Source organism: Quercus suber, unplaced genomic scaffold, assembly GCF_002906115.3.
Source record: "Quercus suber isolate HL8 unplaced genomic scaffold, Cork oak 2.0 scaffold_449, whole genome shotgun sequence".
NCBI lineage: Eukaryota > Viridiplantae > Streptophyta > Magnoliopsida > Fagales > Fagaceae > Quercus > Quercus suber.
In genome coordinates this window covers 620,481-640,646 of record NW_027069900.1, presented here as the reverse complement: position 1 = coordinate 640,646, position 20,166 = coordinate 620,481, and the positions used below count along the sequence as shown (strand labels likewise).

Genomic DNA, 20,166 nt, shown 5'->3' with positions numbered 1-20,166 from the left:
AATGTTAACGGTGTAATTTGTTACAAACTTGATTATGAATTAGTGTGCAAAATTTTTATTTGATGCGAATGAGAAGAACTTGTTGGTCCTGTTGCTGATCTGAGTCCATTTATGTTGTTAGCGGTATAAGTTGCTTCCTAACTATTAATGCAGTCTTGTCACAAGATTAGGATGTCTTTGTAGTTCTGGCATTCTTGCTTTGATGTCTATAGCATTTAAAAACATTGATGAAAACGGGAATTTGTTAATTTTAGAGGAATCCATAATTACATCTAGAAGTTCATAGTTTATCGGCAGAGTTCTTGCATTGTTGCTTTGTTGCCTATAACATTTAACTCTTTGTTGAAAATGGAAATTTATTAATTTTAGAGCAATCAATAATTGCAATAAAATTTTCTTTTCTGTCATGTATCCTACTGTGAGTTGTTTTCAATTTGGGAGTCGTAGCTTTGTTGTCTATGTAACATACCGCTGATTTATTTTATTTTTGGTTGTTGACTCTCCCTCATCTTTTCATGATGAAAGGATGAGGGAGAGTCACGTAAGATGCTTCAGTCATGTCCAGAGGATAGCGACTAATGCTCCAGTAAGAAAGAGTGAGTTGGTCCAAGTTGAGGGAGCGAAAAAAAGGTAGAGAAGTCCAAAAAATTACATTAGTAGAAGTAATAAAATAGGACATAGCAATTAAGGGAGTAACAGAGAGTATGTCTATAGATAGGGTAGAATGGAGAAAAATAATACATATGACCAACCCTAACTAATCCGTTGAGGATCTATAGCCCAAAATTTTGGGTCTAAGGCTTTGTTTGTTGTTGTTGGATATCTTTCTCTAATAGAGAGGCCCAAAATTCAACCAAATTTTTTTTTTCTGCCATGTATGGTTGTTTACTGTTGTAAACTGTTTTCATTGGCAATTTCAGCATGTTAGATAATGTCGCCAGCTTTGCTTTGGTGCCTTTTGTTGTGTTTGCATTATAGCTTATGGGTCCTTCGTTTTTGTTTATACATCTTAATTGCTTGTTCATATTCTAGATATAAAATATAGTGAGCCTCAATTGCATTGGATTTTTTTTTCATGGCAATTGAAGTATTCAAGCTTATTGTCTTCTGGATTTTTTGGACCCTTTTATTTTGACAGATATGACATTTGATAAGGGATTATTTTATTTTAATGCTTTTTACCTAATGTGTTGAAGATATATTCTTTTGTTGAAATGAATACTGACTTTGTTTTTCCATGTCTTTTGATCATACTGTAGCTCACTGATGAACTGTCAAAGGTTGAGGACAAGCTGAAGTTAACAGAATCTCTTTTAGAAAGCAAAGTATCGCTCAAGCCTCTTTCCATTTCTGTTTTAATTTTGATCCTTGTCACAATCTTGTATTTATTCTACAAAAAAAATATTTTGCAGAATCTTGAAATTAAGAAAATCAACGATGAGAAAAAGGCTTCCATGGCAGCTCAGTTTGCTGCTGAGGCCACTCTTCGAAGGGTTCATGCTGCTCAGAAGGATGATGATATGCCTCCGATTGAAGCCATTCTCGCACCTCTGGAGGCTGAGCTCAAGCTTGCTAAGCAGGAGGTATGTCCAGAGATTTGAACAATAATTAAAAAAAAAATTCTTCCTTTTTGTTACCATGAAGGAAAGAAATTCTTTAGTGTGGATGATTATTAATTCTCTCATTGATTAGTTACCTTGATTCCATGCAGATTGCAAAGCTTCAAGATGATAACAAAGCATTAGACCGTCTTACAAAATCAAAAGAAGCAGCTTTACTTGAAGCTGAGAGGACAGTTCAGGTTGCTTTGGCAAAGGCCTCTATGGTGGATGACCTCCAGAATAAGAACCAAGAGTTAATGAAGCAAATTGAAATATGCCAGGTAAATGCAAACTTGCATGATGTTCTTTTTCCACATGTATTAGATTTAGATATGTGTTCTTTCTGCTTATTACATACAATAAGAATGGATTTATATATCTACTGATCATATGTGTTAGGAGGAAAATAAAATTTTGGACAAAATGCATAGACAAAAGGTTGCAGAGGTTGAAAAGCTTACCCAAACTGTACGAGAGTTGGAAGAGGCCGTTCTTGCTGGTGGCGCAGCTGCAAATGCTGTGAGGGATTATCAGCGGAAAGTTCAGGAGATGAATGTAAATGTCCCTAACATAATTGAATTCTCAATATTGGAATTTATTTATATATACTGATAATTTTCCTCTAGTGGAAGGCATTCCTTAAAGTGGCAAGGTTTGAATTCGTTTGTTCCTCAGGAGGAAAGGAAAACTCTTGACCGGGAGCTGGCCCGTGCGAAGGTAACTGCAAACAGAGTGGCTGTAGTTGTTGCAAATGAGTGGAAGGATGCGAATGACAAAGTGATGCCTGTAAAGCAATGGCTTGAAGAGCGGAGATTCTTGCAGGTAAATGTTGACTTTTAGTTCTTTCTGGTTTGATGCTGTAGTTTTATTGTGTTACTTTCTTTGATAAAAAAAAATTTCTAATTTGGCTTTTGTGGTTTCCATCTAATTATTTCCAAACTGTGTTGATACAGGGAGAAATGCAGCAACTCCGGGACAAGCTCACTATAGCTGAGCGAACTGCAAAGTCTGAAGCACAGTTGAAAGTAATGATCTGGTTTTATAGTCTATGTTGTAAACTATATTGTATGTTTCTTCTGTTATTGAAAGTAAAACTTTTTTTTTTTTTGTTCCTACAGGAAAAATTTCATATACGACTCAAAGTCCTAGAGGAGAGTTTGAGAGGATCGCCTAGTAGTAACACTCGCAGTACACCAGAGTCACGAAGTATAAGCAATGGGCCTTCTCGCCGTCAGTCATTGGGTGGAGCTGATAACATCTCAAGACTAACCTCCAATGGCTTTATATCCAAGAGAACACCAACCTCTCAATTGAGATCATCTTCTTTGTCCTCTAGCACCAGTGCAGTGTTGAGGCATGCTAAAGGCACTTCAAAATCATTTGATGGTGGAACAAGGTCATTGGACAGGGGTAAGATTCTCTTAAATGGGACAAGTCCTAGTTATTCATACACCCAATCTTGTGAGGTAACAAAGGATGTTGAGACAAATAATACCTGGAAAGGAAGTTCAGATGAAAAGCCAAATGAGTTCCAGGCTGTGGATACGGAGGATAATGTCCCAGGGGTTTTGTATGATTTACTGCAAAAAGAGGTCGTAGCTTTGAGGAAGGCTGGCCATGAGAAAGATCAAAGCCTTAAGGACAAGGATGATGCTATTGAGGTTGATTTTCTTCCTAATTGTTTTATAATTCTATTTTTATAACACTTCTAGTTAATATTTTGTTTTGTTTGGTGCTTTTCAGATGTTAGCAAAGAAAGTAGAGACGTTGACCAAGGCAATGGAAGTTGAAGCGAAGAAGATGAGAAGAGAAGTAGCTGCCATGGAAAAGGAGGTAGCAGCCATGCGTGTAGAGAAAGATCATGAGAATAGGGCTAAGAGATACAGCAATGTAAAGGGCCCTGTCAGCAGTGCGCAGCTGCTTCCTGGAAGGTACTTTGTAATATTTTTTCACCTTAGATCATGTTCTTGGGTTAAATTGGTTGTATCATTTACTGAATGCATTGCCATGGCTTGCATTTGTTATTTGTGGATTGTTAGAATAGCAGCCAGTATATGACTTGCATGATCTCTCCCCCTCAATCATTTGTGTTGATATCTTGTTTCTTCTTTTATTCTAAATCTTTGAGTCTTTCTTGTTTTTATTCTCAGGTCAAACTTATTCCAAGTAATATCTGACATATGTTTTGTTCTTTAAAGTAAATTTTGCCTTAATAGTGATATCTGGGCGATATTTAAGCATATAGTGATGAAGTTCGCTACTACTGTTTCTCATTATCCCTTTCAACTTGTTGGCGTGTCATACCAAATAGTGCCTCAATATATTCAGTTAAATCTCAGCCTAGGTTTGTAGTTGGTACTAACAATTCACTCCTTGGCAAATATACATGCTTTTTTCTAATTCAAATGAAGGTGCCGAGGCACTATTATTTTTTCTGCCCCCTTAAATTTGGTATTTTAAATCCAATTTTTAGTCTGTAATCACGTATTGTTCAGTGTTTTAAAATCCACACCGAACTGCCCAGTCCGACTGGGTTAACCATGAACCGGCTTGATTGCCAGTTCTCTGGGCTAAGAAAACTGAACAATTGAAATGATGGCTGCAAAACGTTTGAACCATCCCTGGCCAACCTTGAAACTGTTGTGGTTGGATTGGGTCTGAAATGTTTGGAAATATAGCAAATGAACATCATGTAGTTTTGAACCTGTTATCTATCACTGAATACCTTACTGGCAACCATCAGGTCATGTAACTTTGTTGTGTTAGATAAGTAATAACTATTATATTTTTGCATTCAATTCCTCGCTCATGCCCTGCCAAATGGATCCCTACCTACGCTCATTATTTCCATTTCAGATACTAATCTAGCATTTACTAATAAAACAAATGAACTTTCATTTTACTTTGATTATGACAAATATATTACTAAATCATTGTAATCACTCCCAATATATTTGTACCAAAGATTTTGTGTTCTTTGCTAAATTTATTTGTCATTTAGGAATTGTGCTTATGAATTTACTTTGAAAATGATCTTGTTTAAGATTGAACTGCTATGTATTTGAAGGATTAATAAACATGATATTTATTTATGATTTTAATTTTAATTTTTTTATTTATATTATAAAAGCTGTCAAAATACATTTGAAAATTGTTTAAATGTCTTTAGACATTATTTGTATTCAATTTTAATTTTTTACAGAAATTTAATCCATCTATTTTTATTTAAAAATTAATTTAATACAAATATATGAAGTTATCACAGTTTGACCTCCAGTTGAACTTTGGTCTGAATGCAAAACCTTAAATTTCTGATTTTTCTAGGTCCTTAAACGGTTTGGTTTTTAAAACATTGGTATTGTTTCCATTAAACCTAGACACTAACTTAGTATGTAAATGAAAGTACATTAATAATATAAAGATTGGATAAGCTTGACTAACCTCAGAGTCACATTTAGTGTAGAAAATAAGTTGTATTACAGTTTTTTAATTGAGCCTGATTTTTTTTTTTTTTTTTAAATTTTTATGAAAAGGGTACTTGTGGTTGGCCGTTTAAAATTTCATTATCAGGGAGTCCAAAATTTGTCATTAGATTGACTTGATGACCAGTCATCCTTCAGCCATTAATGAGTTTCTTTGTGTTCTTTTCCTCTCTCTTGTTTGTAATTCTTTCTTAAGAGCCATAATTATAACCAGTGCAAGGGAATTGCTGTTGGTATTCCATCTACTGCTAAACTTTACCTTTGGATAATGGCTCCTTTTTTTTTTTTTTCCCCGAGTTGTGGCTACTTGATTGCCTACATAATTTATGCATATGTTTTCTTTTCTTTAAACTCAGGGAAGGGTGTGGTGATAGTTGGGGTAGGATTAGGTTTATATCTTTTGGTATATTCTCTCTTTGATTCCGTTAAGACACCAATTGGTCCAATTTTATAGGGGAAAAAAAACCTTAGTCATGATAGGTAGTCTTATTAGTACAGCTATCTACATGATGTAATCAATGGTTGACATGTTCTTGTGTCCTCAATGTCTTCTCTGTACGTGCTAATGTTTGTAGTTATGGATTCCTTGCATACACATGGACATGATAGCCGATAGGCACACATAAATGTGGACAGATATGCACACAGGGAGACAGACAGACACAATTCCCTAAATTGAGCGTTCCATAAATTAACAACCTTCTTTTGAGGAACCAAATTGACTTCATATTTTGGGTCTCACACGCACATCCTTATCATAAATGATATGGGATATCAGCATACTAGTAATTCAGTTTATATTATATAGGAATTCATCAGATTGTAAGATTGTAAATTACACTTGATGCTGTGGTGTAGTGGTTATCGCGTCAGTGATGGCACTCCAGTCAGACACGGGTGTTTGTAAATTCCATAACAATCCACCTTTTGCATAGTGCCTATAAAGAGCTACTGCTCATGATGGGAGGCAGCCACTACTACCATGGTTTCCTTCAAATTTAAAGCAGCTAAATTTTAAACAATTACTTATATATAAAAAAAAAAGATTGTAAATTACACTTTACCTGTAAAAAGCTAAAAGCCTCAATTCTGAAAGAAGATATTTTAAGTTCATTTAAATAAAATACCACTATTGTCACTTGTTAATATGGACACACAAGCTAGCTAATGATTTTAGCTGGAGACATGTCGTGACTAAATGAGAGGGTAGAAAGAGATTATTATTCTTAAACAAAATCTTTCTGTTGCATAGTATATAACATTTTCTGATACTAAATAAATTTGTACACTGTGATGAATTATTGGGTGGTGCAAAAGCTTTCAAATTGGCTGCCACCTTTCATCCATTTGTTATCTAAAGGCAGTGCATAAGTTTCAGGTTAGGACTTGGTGGAGGTGGCATCACTTAATCCAAAAATTTAAAAATCTGACCATTTTACCAGTTTGGTATGCCAGCATTGGGCCATCTGTTTTTTTCAAGATGAAGGCTTGATGGCTCAAGAATCCCCCCCTCCCCTCCCAAAAAAAATGGAAGACATTGACCATAAATAATAGTTGCTATGCTGATTATTATTTTTAATTAGAGTCGTTGAGTCCTTGTATTTATGCAGAAATGTGAATAAATAGTTTCTATGCTGATTATTGTTTGTACATAAATTATTAAAGTTGTTGAGTCCTTGTATTTGTGCAGAAATGTGGGGCGAGGTGGGTTAACACGCAGTACCCAATAACGAGAAATCCTGCTGCAGCTGCAGTAAATCTGCATAGGCCTTGCTCTCCTTTAAATTTTAATTTTAATTTTTAAATTTCACCTTATTTTGTGATTGATTATATGTAACCGGCATGCCGAGGCATCTACATTCACTGAAATTGGCAAAGACAAGAAAAACCAAAAAGAGAGTGGAATCTGAGGAAGAAATCGGTATGCTTCTGACGTAGACTGTTATTCCTCTGCTTAGGGATCAGGAAAAAGCAAAGGAAGATAATTGACTTTGGGCTAACATTTTGTCAGGTTTTCTTTGAGTGGCCAGTCGTTGTGTGGTTGTATAGGTAGCTTATTGGCTTTTTACTTTGTTCCTTCCGTTATCATTTTGCAGTTTATATTTGTATTCTGCGGTTAGTGTGATTGTTGTTGGTTAAGGTTTGTTAATATTTTTGTAATCAGATCAAGATCAGATCTTCTATGGTTGTGTTAATTCTTCTATAGTTTCTTGTTGGTTATAAATCTATGGTAGAATGATTACTGTAAAAGTAGTATTTTCAATTTTTCTGTGATCTTGCTAATGAGATGGAAGGCAAGCTAAAAAGCGAGATATGATTGATTTACTGGTTCAAAAATCTCGTGACTATCATTTGAGCTGTGTTGGAAAATAGAACACTGAAATTGGAGATTACTCCAAAATAATAAGTATGATTGGTCTGCTTCAGACCCATTAGCCAGTTATTGGCTGAGTCGGTGGTCTGTGCTATTGTACTGGGTTCTATATCTTACTGGTTTTGTTCCAACTTCGGACCAAAGCTTCCCTTTTAGGCTTTTAGCCTTTCTGGAATGGGGAGTATGCAAGGATTGCGTGTAATAACTCTATTTCGTCCAACCCTGAAAAGCAAAAGCTGAGAAGGGGGAAAAAAAAGAAAGAAAAAGCAAAGAAGTATTCGGCATTAAGCTTAGGAGTCGGGATATAGGGAACAGTTAAACAATGCGTGAACTAGCCACCAACGTTAATCCCAACCATCTTGGTAGTGTAGTGATGTTTTACCTGTCGAAGGTGGAACTGTGGAAGTATTGGGTTCATGTTATTGTGGTGTATCTGTCAAATTATTAATGTGGGTGTTTCGGAATTATTAAATATAGTTTTTTTTTTCCTTTTAAAAAAGGGAAAAGGTTTGTTACATTTCCTAAAAAGCCCACTCCCAAATACTGCAATGGCAATAGTTACTAGAAAGATGGTGACAGCTGTACGTGCTTGCATGCTTAAAGGGCTGGAGTGGGAACAATATTGTGTTCACTCAAAATAAAATAAGTAATAAGTTGTTATTAACTTTAATTTAAATTTATAATTAAAATTATATTTTTGTCTATTAATAACAAGCTATAATTTAAGTGTTGTGGAAAATATTGTGTAATATTTTTGATAATCTTGACTTTCTGCCATTTCAATTTTGTTGGTTTGTTTTATTACCAAGTTTGGAGCCCATACGATAGAATGGAAACGGAAAAAAAAAAAAAAAAAAAAAGAAAGGAAAAGAGGAAAAGGAAAAGAAAAAGATTGTTAAGAAAATATGCACCATGGAGATTGACATACGATAGAATGGAAACGAAAAAAAAAAAAAAAAAAAAAGAAAGGAAAAGAGGAAAAGGAAAAGAAAAAGATTGTTAAGAAAATATGCACCATGGAGATTGGAGATGTGACTCGTTATGCAAAAACATGCGTAATAGCTCCCCAGGAATGCAAGGTTACGTAAAGTAGAAGAAAGAAAAAAAAGAAAAAAAGAAAAAAAAGAAAAGAAAGAGCAACTATTACTCCTCATTCCTCAACCGTTTTTTTCCGTGTATTCTCTCTCTCTCTCTCTCTCTCTCTAGATCCACGTTCTGCATCTAACCCATTTTTATTATTATTCAGTGATTGAAACCCTCATTGTTGATCCGCATTCTATTCTCGGATCCATACCCTTCTTTTTTTCTCTTCCCTCAATCTTACAAATCCCATCACACAAACAATAGTACATTTCTTAGATCTTCGGTCGCTTTGAATCCATCCCCTCCCTCAAAAAATATGGCAACAATGGAGAGCTTGATCGGGCTGGTGAACCGGATCCAGCGAGCCTGCACCGTCTTAGGCGATCACGGCGGCGAGGGGATGTCGCTTTGGGAAGCTCTTCCTTCCGTCGCTGTCGTCGGAGGCCAGGTTCTCATTATTCATCTCTTTCACCTCCTCTTTTATATTATCGTATTTTTCTCTCATAATATGCATATGCTCTTTTGTGGAAAATCTCAGAGTTCGGGGAAATCTTCGGTGTTGGAAAGCGTGGTTGGAAGAGACTTTCTGCCTCGTGGATCCGGTAATTCGTCTTTCACTTTTTTCTCCACTTTTAAGTCTCTCGAAGAAGTATAGAAAAAATTCAGTGTTGGATCTAGTTATTATTTATGATGTATTTACTTGCAAAGAAATGCCATACGATAACACATTGCGAAGTCTGAGAGAGATGATTGATAGACAGTCTTATCACGATTTTGTTTTTTGTTTTTTGTTTTTGTTGGAGAAGCTGATTCCCGAACTTGAACTTGCGACCTTCCATCAGTCATGCTCAGTTGGCCATGATCTCTTTCTTTCTATTTTGAGTTGACAAGGAAGAATGTTTTGATCTTATTTATTGTTCTTTGATTGTAAGGTATTGTAACACGGAGGCCGTTAGTGTTGCAACTTCATAAGACAGAAGGGGGGCATGATTATGCAGAGTTTCTCCATGCACCAAAGAGAAAGTTAACCGATTTTGGTATGTCAACTTCTGATCAAGGCTACAATTTATTTCCCTCTTTGATTATAACTCATGCCATTAGTGGCTAAATCCTTTATTTGTGTATTTTTTTTTTCTATCTGTGTGCTTTTAGAAATTTTTACTTACACATTGCCTGTCTTAAGGATTCAATTTATTTTTGCTTAGGTGATGAATCTTTTTGCATATTTTGATTTTTTTTTTTATTCCCTTGTTTAAACAATAGATTCCCATTTTTAACAATAAGAATTTTTTTGATAACTTGCTTGTGATACCAAATTCTTAGGTAAAGTTCTGTCCTGAGGTAAGGAAGATATGGTTTGAAATAAGGTTTGGGTGCTCTGATATTTCGTTTGGTACACAGATATGAGATGTAAGCTTATATGGTAGATATATAATGCTGTTATTATAGATGCCAACAGAAAAATTAAATTGCCTAAAATAGTGTCTTCATTACTTAAGATTGCATTTTTTTCTTTTCTTTTCTTTTCTTATATTCAAACTGATATATGTTTAGATCCGATGGCTTGGGTTCGGTTGCAAGTATCTGATTTTCATATTTAGCTCTGAGGACCAAGCGAAGATACTACAAGTATTGGTTATGGGCATCGGAGACACATGGATTCTTTTGGTTATTATGTAGTCAAAGTTGTCTTTGAGGTTCTATTCCTTAAATAATTTAACCATTTTACAGTTATTTTTTATTTTTTATTGGTAAGTTATGGAACTGACATTTGAACCCACAACCCAGTTTTCCATATATACATACATACATATATATATATATATATATGTTTGTATATTAGAAAAAAAAAAAATTTCTGTTCCATTAAATTTCAGACTTGCTAATGATAATTGCATTTTTTTTTTTTTTTGTTTTGTTTTTGTTTTTATTTTTTTTTTCCTTTAAGCTAAAAAAGCTCACACAAAACCCTAAATCTGAACTAAAAAGGTTTTGGATTGAACTTGATAGTGGAACTAAATAAATAAGAGGTGGGCTAGATTAATTATACAGATTTATTATATAGTGATAGTAGAAGTAAATAAATAAGTAGTGAGCTGGATTTATTATAGGGTGATAGTGGAAATAAATAAATAAGTAGTGGACTGTATTTATAAGGCTAAAAATTGTAAAAATCATTTTAAAATTGTAGGACAAATTATATATATATTTTTTAAATGACGTGGCAGCTAATATGGCGCAATATGAGAGCAGCAGCATTAAATGCTACGCTTCAGCTTTTAGTAATATATAAATTTTTTAGACAGCCTCTCATCCCTTTGTTTTTGTTTTTGAAGTTATATTTCCTTTGTTAATTCTATATTAGTTATATAGGTTTTGTATATGATATTTCGTCATGCAGTATGCAAGGGGATCACAGTGACTTCTACTATAGAAAAACGGATGTACGGGTTCATCTGACAGTTCCGTTCCTATCAAAAAAAAAAAAGAAGTTCAAACGTACTTGCTGACATTCGTGCTAACCTCCAAACGTAGGTGCTGAGCTCCAACTGTTCTAATTTTTTTTTTAGAATCTCAGAGACTTGGTAGAGTTTCATTCCATTAAATGAATATCTAATAAAGTAATTAAAGTTTGAATCATACCATAAGTAAATCTTAGATTGTAAATTAAACAAATGTGTACGGCATTGTACAAGGGGAGGGGGAGAGTGCCATTTCTTTTTTTCAAGGTTTTGATTTTGTTTGGAACTTATTTATGTGATTGCTCTATTTTTAACAAAAAAAACCAAGTTTAATTTGAAAAATCTCATTAAGTATAGAATTATATGAATGTGTTGTTTTTGAAGCCTGATTTATATTATATACTACTTGGAGTAAAATTCGATTTTTTTTTCTTTAATATACAGAAAAACTCTTCAAGGTAAAAGTATTATAGTATCAACCTTCATGTTGGGCACAATTCCACATATCAAGATTCAAGAGCAATTTTCTATAAAGCCTTTTCATTCAAGATAAGGAGAATCAAAACTATTTGTTCTTTTACTCGAGTGAGATAATCAATTTGTGTGGAAGAGAAGGTCAAATAGAACCATTCGATGGAGAAAAAGAATGACAAGACAAATGATCTGGTGATGTGTTAAGTAAGCCATTGACTTAGTAAAAAAAAAAAAAAAACCAAAATCTAGTAATAAAGATTACAAACAAACTAGACACCAATAGTGTCAAAAACCCAACAATCACAATCAGTTATAAAAACCAAGATTGACAAGTAGACTAGCTATAAAAGCCCAAGAATGACGAGCAACTAGACAAGGCGAGACATGCATATGAAATAGATAAGACCAACACCTCATTTGGACCTTGTATCAAAAGATACCAAATGAAACCCACAATAGTCTATCAAAGTTTACAAATTTTCACTAAAAAATTAACATTACTATGTATTTTGAAAATTCAATTGTTGGATTGCATGGTTTTTATGCTCTTAACATGCATGTCAAATATTAACATTTGGGTGGCCTAGTTAGTAAGAAACCGAGCCAACAAGTCTCAGGACTTGGGTTCGAGCCTTAACAACTAGCTGTGTGTTGTTGCTCTTTATATCCATTCTCTATCCCAAACGGTCAACCTAACTTAACTAACCGGGAGTATGGGGTACTGCCTTGAAGCGATTAGGATGCTACTAGTACTATGGTCCATGGTTATGCCCAAGTAGATAAGTCACATTAGTTGCCCTCCCCCCTCCTAACCATTTTTTTTTTCTACCAAAAAAAAAATATCTATATATATATACACATGCATGTCAAATTTTGTTCAAATATGATATTATTTACAATTAAATCCATAAACTTTTTTTTTTATGCATAATTTAGTAGTACAAAAATTTGAAATTTAAATATTTAATTGATAATATAGTTATTAATCTTTCATTTTCGTGAAATTTTGCAAGCATGGATGATATAGTAAAAAAATGAAATTTTATGGTGGATTTGTTAAAATTTACATCCAATAAAAAGATATAGGGAGTTTGTAGTCATTGCCTATAAATTAGTTTTTAGGCAAACTTTGTTCTTTGTAAATCAATAAAATAAACTTAAAAAGCTTGATTCTTACTATTTCAAGAATTATTTGTATACAATTGTTTTTTTTTTTTTTTTTTTAAAATTAAGAGAAGTTCATGTCTAATAGTAAAGCGTAATTTTACAAAACTATAAAAGAGATCCAGTGATCAAAATAAAAGAAGACCAGCATAATTTTTCCTTTTGTTTTGATGGACCCTGCAATAAGAATAAACCAAGCACTTTAATGAATGCATTTACAATAATTTTACAAGCAAGACCTTCAGGGCAATTCTATTAGATTTGCAACAAAATTATTCTAAAACTTTGTTCAGACCATGTTAAAGGCCAATTGGACCGTTCTTGTAATCGGCATTGCTTTATATGCAGACGTAAACCATTCACAATTTCACATTTACTGTAAAGAAGAAAAAAAAATGGACATCATCTTAGATGCTAAGGAAGTTTTTGTCAATCCAATGACATTATCTTGACAAACATGACCCATTTTCTAAACAAACACGCATAAAAAGAAAATGAAGTTTTGTATGTATTTAATTGACTTGCAGACCTAAACCATTCACAATTTCACCTTCTCAAAAAAAAAAAAAAAAAAAAAAAAAAAAAGGTAGTTGACTAAGATAGGATTAAATATTCACCATAGAATTCAACAACTTCTCCAATAATAATAATAAAAACAATGTTACAATCAATATGATTACCGATCTCGACACTTTTTGTTATTTAATTATGTATAAATACTGTCAATTAGTTTTGTGAAATCAATCATGAAATATATATTCTTATAAAGTAAATAATTAATTTTGTTCTCACATTAAAAAAATATTAATATAATTTCTTTTGTTCTATTTTAAAGGAAAAAAATATATACTTTATTCTTTTAAACGACAATAAAAACAATAATAATAATTTACTCTTTTTTTTTAGAATAATAATAATAATTTACTGGAACAAACTAGGCATCTTTTATAAATATTCAATTTTCAAGGATAAAAACGTAATTCAACAGCGTGTTACACTTTGTTTTGATGACACACGATCTTACTTGGGGCACCCTTTTTGAGAATTGGCACTAAACTATAAGGTTTAGCATTGAAATTAGTGGCCTATTAATTATTTATTTTGAAAATAACTTAGAGAAATTGTTTTGTTATGAACAAATTTCCTTATTTTATGTTTAATGGATCTCATCGACTGATCTTCTCTATTTTCAAACTCCTTTATAAATAAATAAATAAATCCTTTTATCAAAGTTAGCAAACCGCTAGCCTATCAAAAGACCTATTTTTGCAAAACTTTTAGTTCTAAATATTTACTTATAATTGATGCACAGCTCATAATCAAAAGTCAACTCGATGCACAAAAATTAGCTAACACTGGGTTCAGAGGATATTTTTCATTGCTCTCCAGCAAAAGCAAAAGAATTGATTTTTAAATTTTCAATACTGGAAGCACAATTTGACTAAGATATTGACAAGAAACGAAGTTACAAAGGTCACAATCCAAGGTTTTTACACGACACAAAGAAGGGCATAGCTAACAAGTAACAAATGCCTCATAGACAACAGAAATTTTATTTTTATTGTACACTGGAATATAATCATCACATTACATGATCCAGGTTTTTTTTTAGACAAACTGATCCAAGAATTCATCCACAGTGGTGTATTTCACCTCTGGATAAAGCTCTGAAGCCTCCACTCCAAAAGAAGCATTAATCTCAAAGCTTGTAGCACCTCCCTTCACAAAGACAGAGTGACTAAGGGATAGAAAGAAGTTTAAAGGGATGGGAGACTCTGCAGAAAAGCAAAGATAAGTATCAGATAGCTGGTTTGACTAATTAACCAAGAAGCTACAATTTGAATTAGCTGGTTTGACTAATAGTACAAAGAAATAAAGAAGATATTACAACTCCCCTAATTATCCAAATGAGGTAACAAGGTGTACCCTAATAAATTAGATCTATAAGCAGACATTATAGATCAACTGGTGAAATTGTTCTTACTAACCTTGGATTTTCTTCAGAAGTTGATCCTCTAAAAGATAAGTCTTCTCGAGGGTCTTGCCAATCTTCTTTTCCCACAGGGAGACAATTTCGTTGAAGGACAAAATATTGGCAGGGGGTTTAAGATAAAGCACCTTGTTTAAGGTTCTTGGATCGTCTACTGCTTTTATGGTATAATTTGCAATATCTTCTTCCTTGACAAAAATTGCTGATAAGATGGAAAATAACAATTACTTTTGTCATCTTTAGCCATAGTAGTGGATCTATCATCTACAATAAATGAAGAAATTCTCGATAAAAAAAAAAAAATTTTGAGAAAGATGATTGAATTTTATGCTAATACAATATACCTTTGGGGTTTCCATCTCCAATTATGACTACTTTGTCTCTAGGAGGAGCTGTGGCACCTGCATGTCCAAAGTTAGGCAAAAAGTACCCAGCAAAGCCATTGGACACAAGGTAGGTATATGGAATTTCTTCAGCCTCGATTGATCTCCGCACACTGGCCTTGACCCCGAAAAAATGTGCAGCTGGCTCGACCGCATGGACTCGATCCACATCAGTTCCAAACTCGGACGGGATGAACCTCTAAAACCACCCACATTTCATTGAATATAAGTTTTTTCACCAGTTATTTAATTCATGAGTTACAAGCATATATACATTTATGTGTGTGTCAAGAAGTATTTAGTAGGATGTGCCTTGCCTTGATATTTCCGGCTTCTTTGATAGCAGCAATAATCTTCACCTGATCAGCTATCTGTTTTGATCCAACTGCTGAGATCACTATATCAACTTGCTTGATTGCCTTCACCAAGCTCTCATGATGATAGATGTCTCCCTGTGAAAAAATTAGCATGACTTTCCAAGATCAATGTACTAAGCAGAGAATTCAACACGCGCAAGATGTGGAGAACTAGAGTTTGACATACATGGAGAAGTGTGACTCCAGAGCTCTTGAAGCTCTCAATGAGTTTGGACTTTTCAGGATTAGAAGCTGTGTTTTCTCTGACCAATGCAAAAGTGGGGTGCCCAGCTTTCGCACTTTCCTCCACTATGTATTTTCCAATGTATCCAGTCCCTCCAATTATCAAAATCTTGCTTTTTTGAGCCATTCAGAGATAATTTCAAATGAAATAGATTAATGGGGCAGAGAGTTGGACTATCTTAGGGGTAGTTCTCAGTTTCAGACAAAGGAAAGTAGAGTTCCTTATATACATAAACCGGAACTTCCTTGGCCTCAAGGTACAATGATGCTTACCAACTCCCCCAATATATTGAAGGTTAGGTGAGGGGTAGTTCTCAGTTTCAGACAAAGGAAAGTAGAGTTCCTTATATACATAAACCGGAACTTCCTTGGCCTCAAGGTACAATGATGCTTACCAACTCCCCCAATATATTGAAGGTTAGGTGAATGGCTCTTTGTTTGCCTTTTCAAGTATTTTTTTTAGACATCCTCTCATTCCTTAGGTTTCCTTTGTTAATTTTAAGCGTAAATGCATTTTTAGTTTTTATATTTTGATTCTATTTCTATTTTGATCTTTATTTTTTTATTTTACCACTTTTAGACCCCAAAATAAAAAATAAATATTATCGTTTTAGTCCCTACCGTCATCTCACTTTTTTATTTTGGAGACTAAAGATGGTTAAATAAAAAAGTAAAAACCAAAATAGAAATATGATCAAAATTTAAAGACTAACAGTGCATTTACGCCTTAATTCTATTTTCCTTTATCTTTGTCCACAAATCAATTGCCATTCATATGGTTGTAGTATTTTTTTTTTTTTTTTCTCTTTCTCTACAATACAACATTTAAAAAAAAAAAAAAATGTTTCCATAAAATTTGCATTTCTTTGCAAAGAAATACCAGTTAATATTTTCTTGGGGCAAAAATATCATTTTGGTTTCATTGTCACTTCAATTTCTACATTTCGGTAGTAATTAATTCGGTCCCTATCTTTTTTAACTTGTAGTTAATTTGGTCCCTACCTCATCTCACTAATGAAAAAGGTCTATGTGGCTAATGAATTGCATAATTGGCACTCTTGAAGCTTACGTAGAAAATAAAATAATAATAAAATATTTTAATTTCTATTTGAAAGCTCAAATTTGTGTGAATACACAAGAGCTTGTTTAGACCCCCAATTAAAAATTATGACTAGGTTGCTTTTACTCTAACTTATCTAAGTGCGGAACAAGAGTAAATGAAGTGCAATAAACTGATAACTACTTTAGTGCATAAATATGAACAACAAACAATAAAAGTAAAACACAAGAGTAAGGGAAGAGAGATGCAACCACAACCAAGACGTGTTATCGAAGAGGAAACCAAAGAACTCGATGAAAAACCTCTCCGCCACCCTCCAAGCGGTAAATCGATCCACTAGAGAATAAAGTTGGAGTATACGAATAACAAAAGACTCTCCAAGCCTAGTCTACCCAATGTACTTGAGCCCTCCAAGCTCTTGCTACCAACGAACTTCTCGGAGTCATGTCTTCTCTAGCTTTCTAATCCCACAATACGCCAAATTGCATCTGCCAAGCCTCACCGGCTTCTTTTGGCAAATCCCCAAAACTTCCTAAGCTCCAAAACATTCTCTACACTTTGAAAATGTGTGGGTTGTGTTTGGATACAAATCTCCTCTCAAGGTATGACAATGGGAGAGGGAAGGAGAAGAGGTTATAATGATTTCTCACTAAGGAAAGGTAGCTATCTCTCTAAAAGATGGGTCTGTTGTGTTGTAGAAAACCTATCTATGGTTTTTCTCTTTGAATGGCCTCTCATACTTTTGTGAGTAATAAGGGTATATATAATATGGGTGAAGGGTAAGAAAGTCACACTTAAAAATCCTCCAGGCAGAATGTTTCACAAGTATTTCGCGGGAAGACCTTACTCGCGAGACGCTCGCAAAATTGACAACCTGGTATGACTCTTCAGCTTCTAGCATGTGCTTCTCACATGGCTATTTCGCGAGTAAGCTTCTAGTGAGACACTCGCGAAATCCATTGATTCTTCATTTTATGCTCGATTCTTCACCAACTTAATACTAAACCCAATACAATAAAATCCCACAAAAATATAAGGAAATAAATAATGCAAATACAACACTTTTTGTCATGGAATAAGCCAACACTAATGTTATGAGAAAAATCATAACTTAACACTATTTAAAAATTTCACATCAACATTTGATTTGGAAAAAAAAAAACATTATTTTTTTAATTTCTCAATTTTAAAATAGAAAAAAAAAAATTGTAGGAACATTCCCAGCATTTTCTCCTTAACCAAACACAAAAATCAAATTTGGCATAGACAAAAAAATCAACCTAGCTTAAAAATCTAAGGTGAAAATACACTTTTGGTCATACATTTTGGGCAAATTTCCATTTTGGTCCCTACTTTTTTGAAGCACATTATTTAGTTCTTGAAAATCGAAAACTATTACTGTTTTAGTCCTTACTGTCATCTCAGTAACGAAAATTGTAGACTTGGCACGCGGAGTGCACATGTGTCACTTTAGACTCTAACAATGCTAATAAAAATTATAATAAATTTTTTCATTTGGTAACAATTTTAACTAAATAAAATAAACTGAATTAAAAAGGAAAAAAATCGCATTTCATGAACACAAGAACGCAGATGATGAACTCAGGAACACATAAAATTTAACCACAAAAATCAAATTTAGACCAGAAAATTCACAATAACTAAATTTCGAAGTGGCAGCCTTTACTCACCCACCAAATCCATCACTTGATAAACGGACACATCTCCTAGACCCATACCCACCAGAGCCACCACATGATCCTATGGATCTATTAAGCACAAGTGTACAACAACCATTGCCATTAAAATTGGTTTTATGGGTTTGTGTTTTTTGCATATGGAAATGAAAAGAAAGAAAAAGGAACACAACGGCCCATCTTCTTCTTGTTCTTGGAGTCACCCACTTGGTCTCTCCTTCTTTGATATGTGAGGGTGTGACAGTTTGAGTTGTTTAATGGTTCAAAATATGTTTGAGATATGATTGAAATTTGATTGTAGGGTTTGGTATTGATGGATCTTGGAGTGATGGATCTGGGTTTGGTGGTGGTGCTAGACGGTTTTGGTGGTGGTAATTCGGGTTTGATGGTGTGGATCTGGGTTATTGTGGTGCTGAAGCTAATGTATGTGACACTATTTGGTTACCAAGAAATTTCAAGAAAGTAAAAAAGAAAACTGAGAAAATAAAAAATGAAGATCTGTTTGGTTACTAAGAAATTGCAAGAAAGTAAAAAAGAAAATTGAGAAAATAATGAAGGTCTGTTTGGTTACCAAGAAATAGTAAGAAAGTGAAAAAGAAAATTGAAAATATAAAAAGATTGGTAAATTTGTTTTTTGGAACATGTTTGATTGCCAAGAAAGTTCAATACAAGTTGATAAAGTTACTACAAATGAAAGTAGTTATTTATTTATTTTTTCAATTTTAAATTAAAGTTGATAAATTAATTTATCTGTTTTTATTTTTTATGGATAACTTCTTTTTAGAGACCAAATTAATTGCAAGTTAAAAATTATATGGATAACTTTTTTTTTTTTAAAGAAACAATTATATTGATAGTTGCTAACAAAAATGTAAGAACTAAATTAACTGGAACCCAAAATATGGGGACAAAAATATCATATTTTTTTTCTTTTCATTGCACACACACACATGTGCCTCGTATTTTAGTTATTAATTATTATCACAGTGACTTCAGACTTCTACTTCATTTGTTTTTAACTTTGGAACAACCCAATAGTCGACTTTAATCCACAAAGACATCAGTAAGGAACATGGATATCTTTCCTGTCCAGGTTCAAGTTCTTGAATTTATTCAAGTTTCTTAACTTGGTACAGTTTGAAGATTGAAGCGAAACCTTGGATGCATGGTTTCTTGCTCTGACATTTTTACATAATTGTTTGAGCATAATATCAAAATGGATTTATAATATAATTTTGTAGAATAGGGTCACATCTAATAACGATTGTTAGAATAATGTGACCCAACATAATATATGATGCCTTTATTATTAACAAGTAAATATTCAATCTCTTGTGAAATTATGCAATACTTTAATGATGTAAGATATTGATATATTGAAATAGGTCTACTTGATTTAGTAGATTAAGATTATGAATGCATTCATTGTAGTCCTTGACTTGACCATATCCATCATGATATAGCCTATTCTGATAGGTACATTGTTAGGCCATGATGGAAAGGAGGTGCAAGTTAAAATTGCTCAGACTATGGAAGACAATAAGGGCTAGTCTTTCAATGGTTAGTGCATAATAATCTCGGAAGTCCTTCCATAATGAGATTCATGCACGTTGAGTGTTGGCTTTAATAAATCTATTGTGTCATTACCAGTAACTTGAACTCCTATTAAAGGTGTTGTCATTATAGTAGTTCTGGATACCAACGATAGATGAATCCATGTATTAGCATGGAGTTACAAAAGTAATAACACATTAATGAACTTCTTCATTAATGAATCTAATTAATAAAGTTGTTTGT

General features: G+C 33.5%; 3 protein-coding genes across 3 annotated transcripts; 2 read left to right on the top strand and 1 right to left on the bottom strand.

Moving 5' to 3' along the window:
• Positions 1-1,261: 1,261 nt before the first annotated feature.
• On the top strand, positions 1,262-7,298 carry LOC112039672 (microtubule-associated protein 70-1). Its single transcript, XM_065762251.1, has 9 exons — positions 1,262-1,325; positions 1,413-1,583; positions 1,712-1,882; positions 2,001-2,156; positions 2,277-2,423; positions 2,555-2,626; positions 2,720-3,262; positions 3,345-3,532; positions 6,774-7,298. Exons 2-9 carry the CDS (start codon positions 1,455-1,457, stop codon positions 6,811-6,813), a joined length of 1,446 nt encoding a protein of 481 aa, XP_065618323.1. The 5' UTR covers positions 1,262-1,325; positions 1,413-1,454; the 3' UTR covers positions 6,814-7,298.
• Positions 7,299-8,477: 1,179 nt separating this feature from the next.
• LOC112003513 (phragmoplastin DRP1C-like) lies at positions 8,478-10,162 on the top strand. The gene is made up of 4 exons (XM_065762252.1): positions 8,478-8,988; positions 9,079-9,142; positions 9,473-9,577; positions 10,095-10,162. Exons 1-4 carry the CDS (start codon positions 8,857-8,859, stop codon positions 10,139-10,141), a joined length of 348 nt encoding a protein of 115 aa, XP_065618324.1. The 5' UTR covers positions 8,478-8,856; the 3' UTR covers positions 10,142-10,162.
• Positions 10,163-13,985: 3,823 nt separating this feature from the next.
• On the bottom strand, positions 13,986-15,845 carry LOC136062754 (phenylcoumaran benzylic ether reductase Betv6-like). The gene is made up of 5 exons (XM_065762257.1): positions 15,557-15,845; positions 15,331-15,465; positions 14,975-15,212; positions 14,629-14,832; positions 13,986-14,415 (listed from the first exon to the last, which is right to left on the bottom strand). The coding sequence occupies exons 1-5, from the start codon at positions 15,737-15,739 to the stop codon at positions 14,249-14,251; spliced, it is 927 nt and encodes a 308-aa protein (XP_065618329.1). The 5' UTR covers positions 15,740-15,845; the 3' UTR covers positions 13,986-14,248.
• Positions 15,846-20,166: the final 4,321 nt, after the last annotated feature.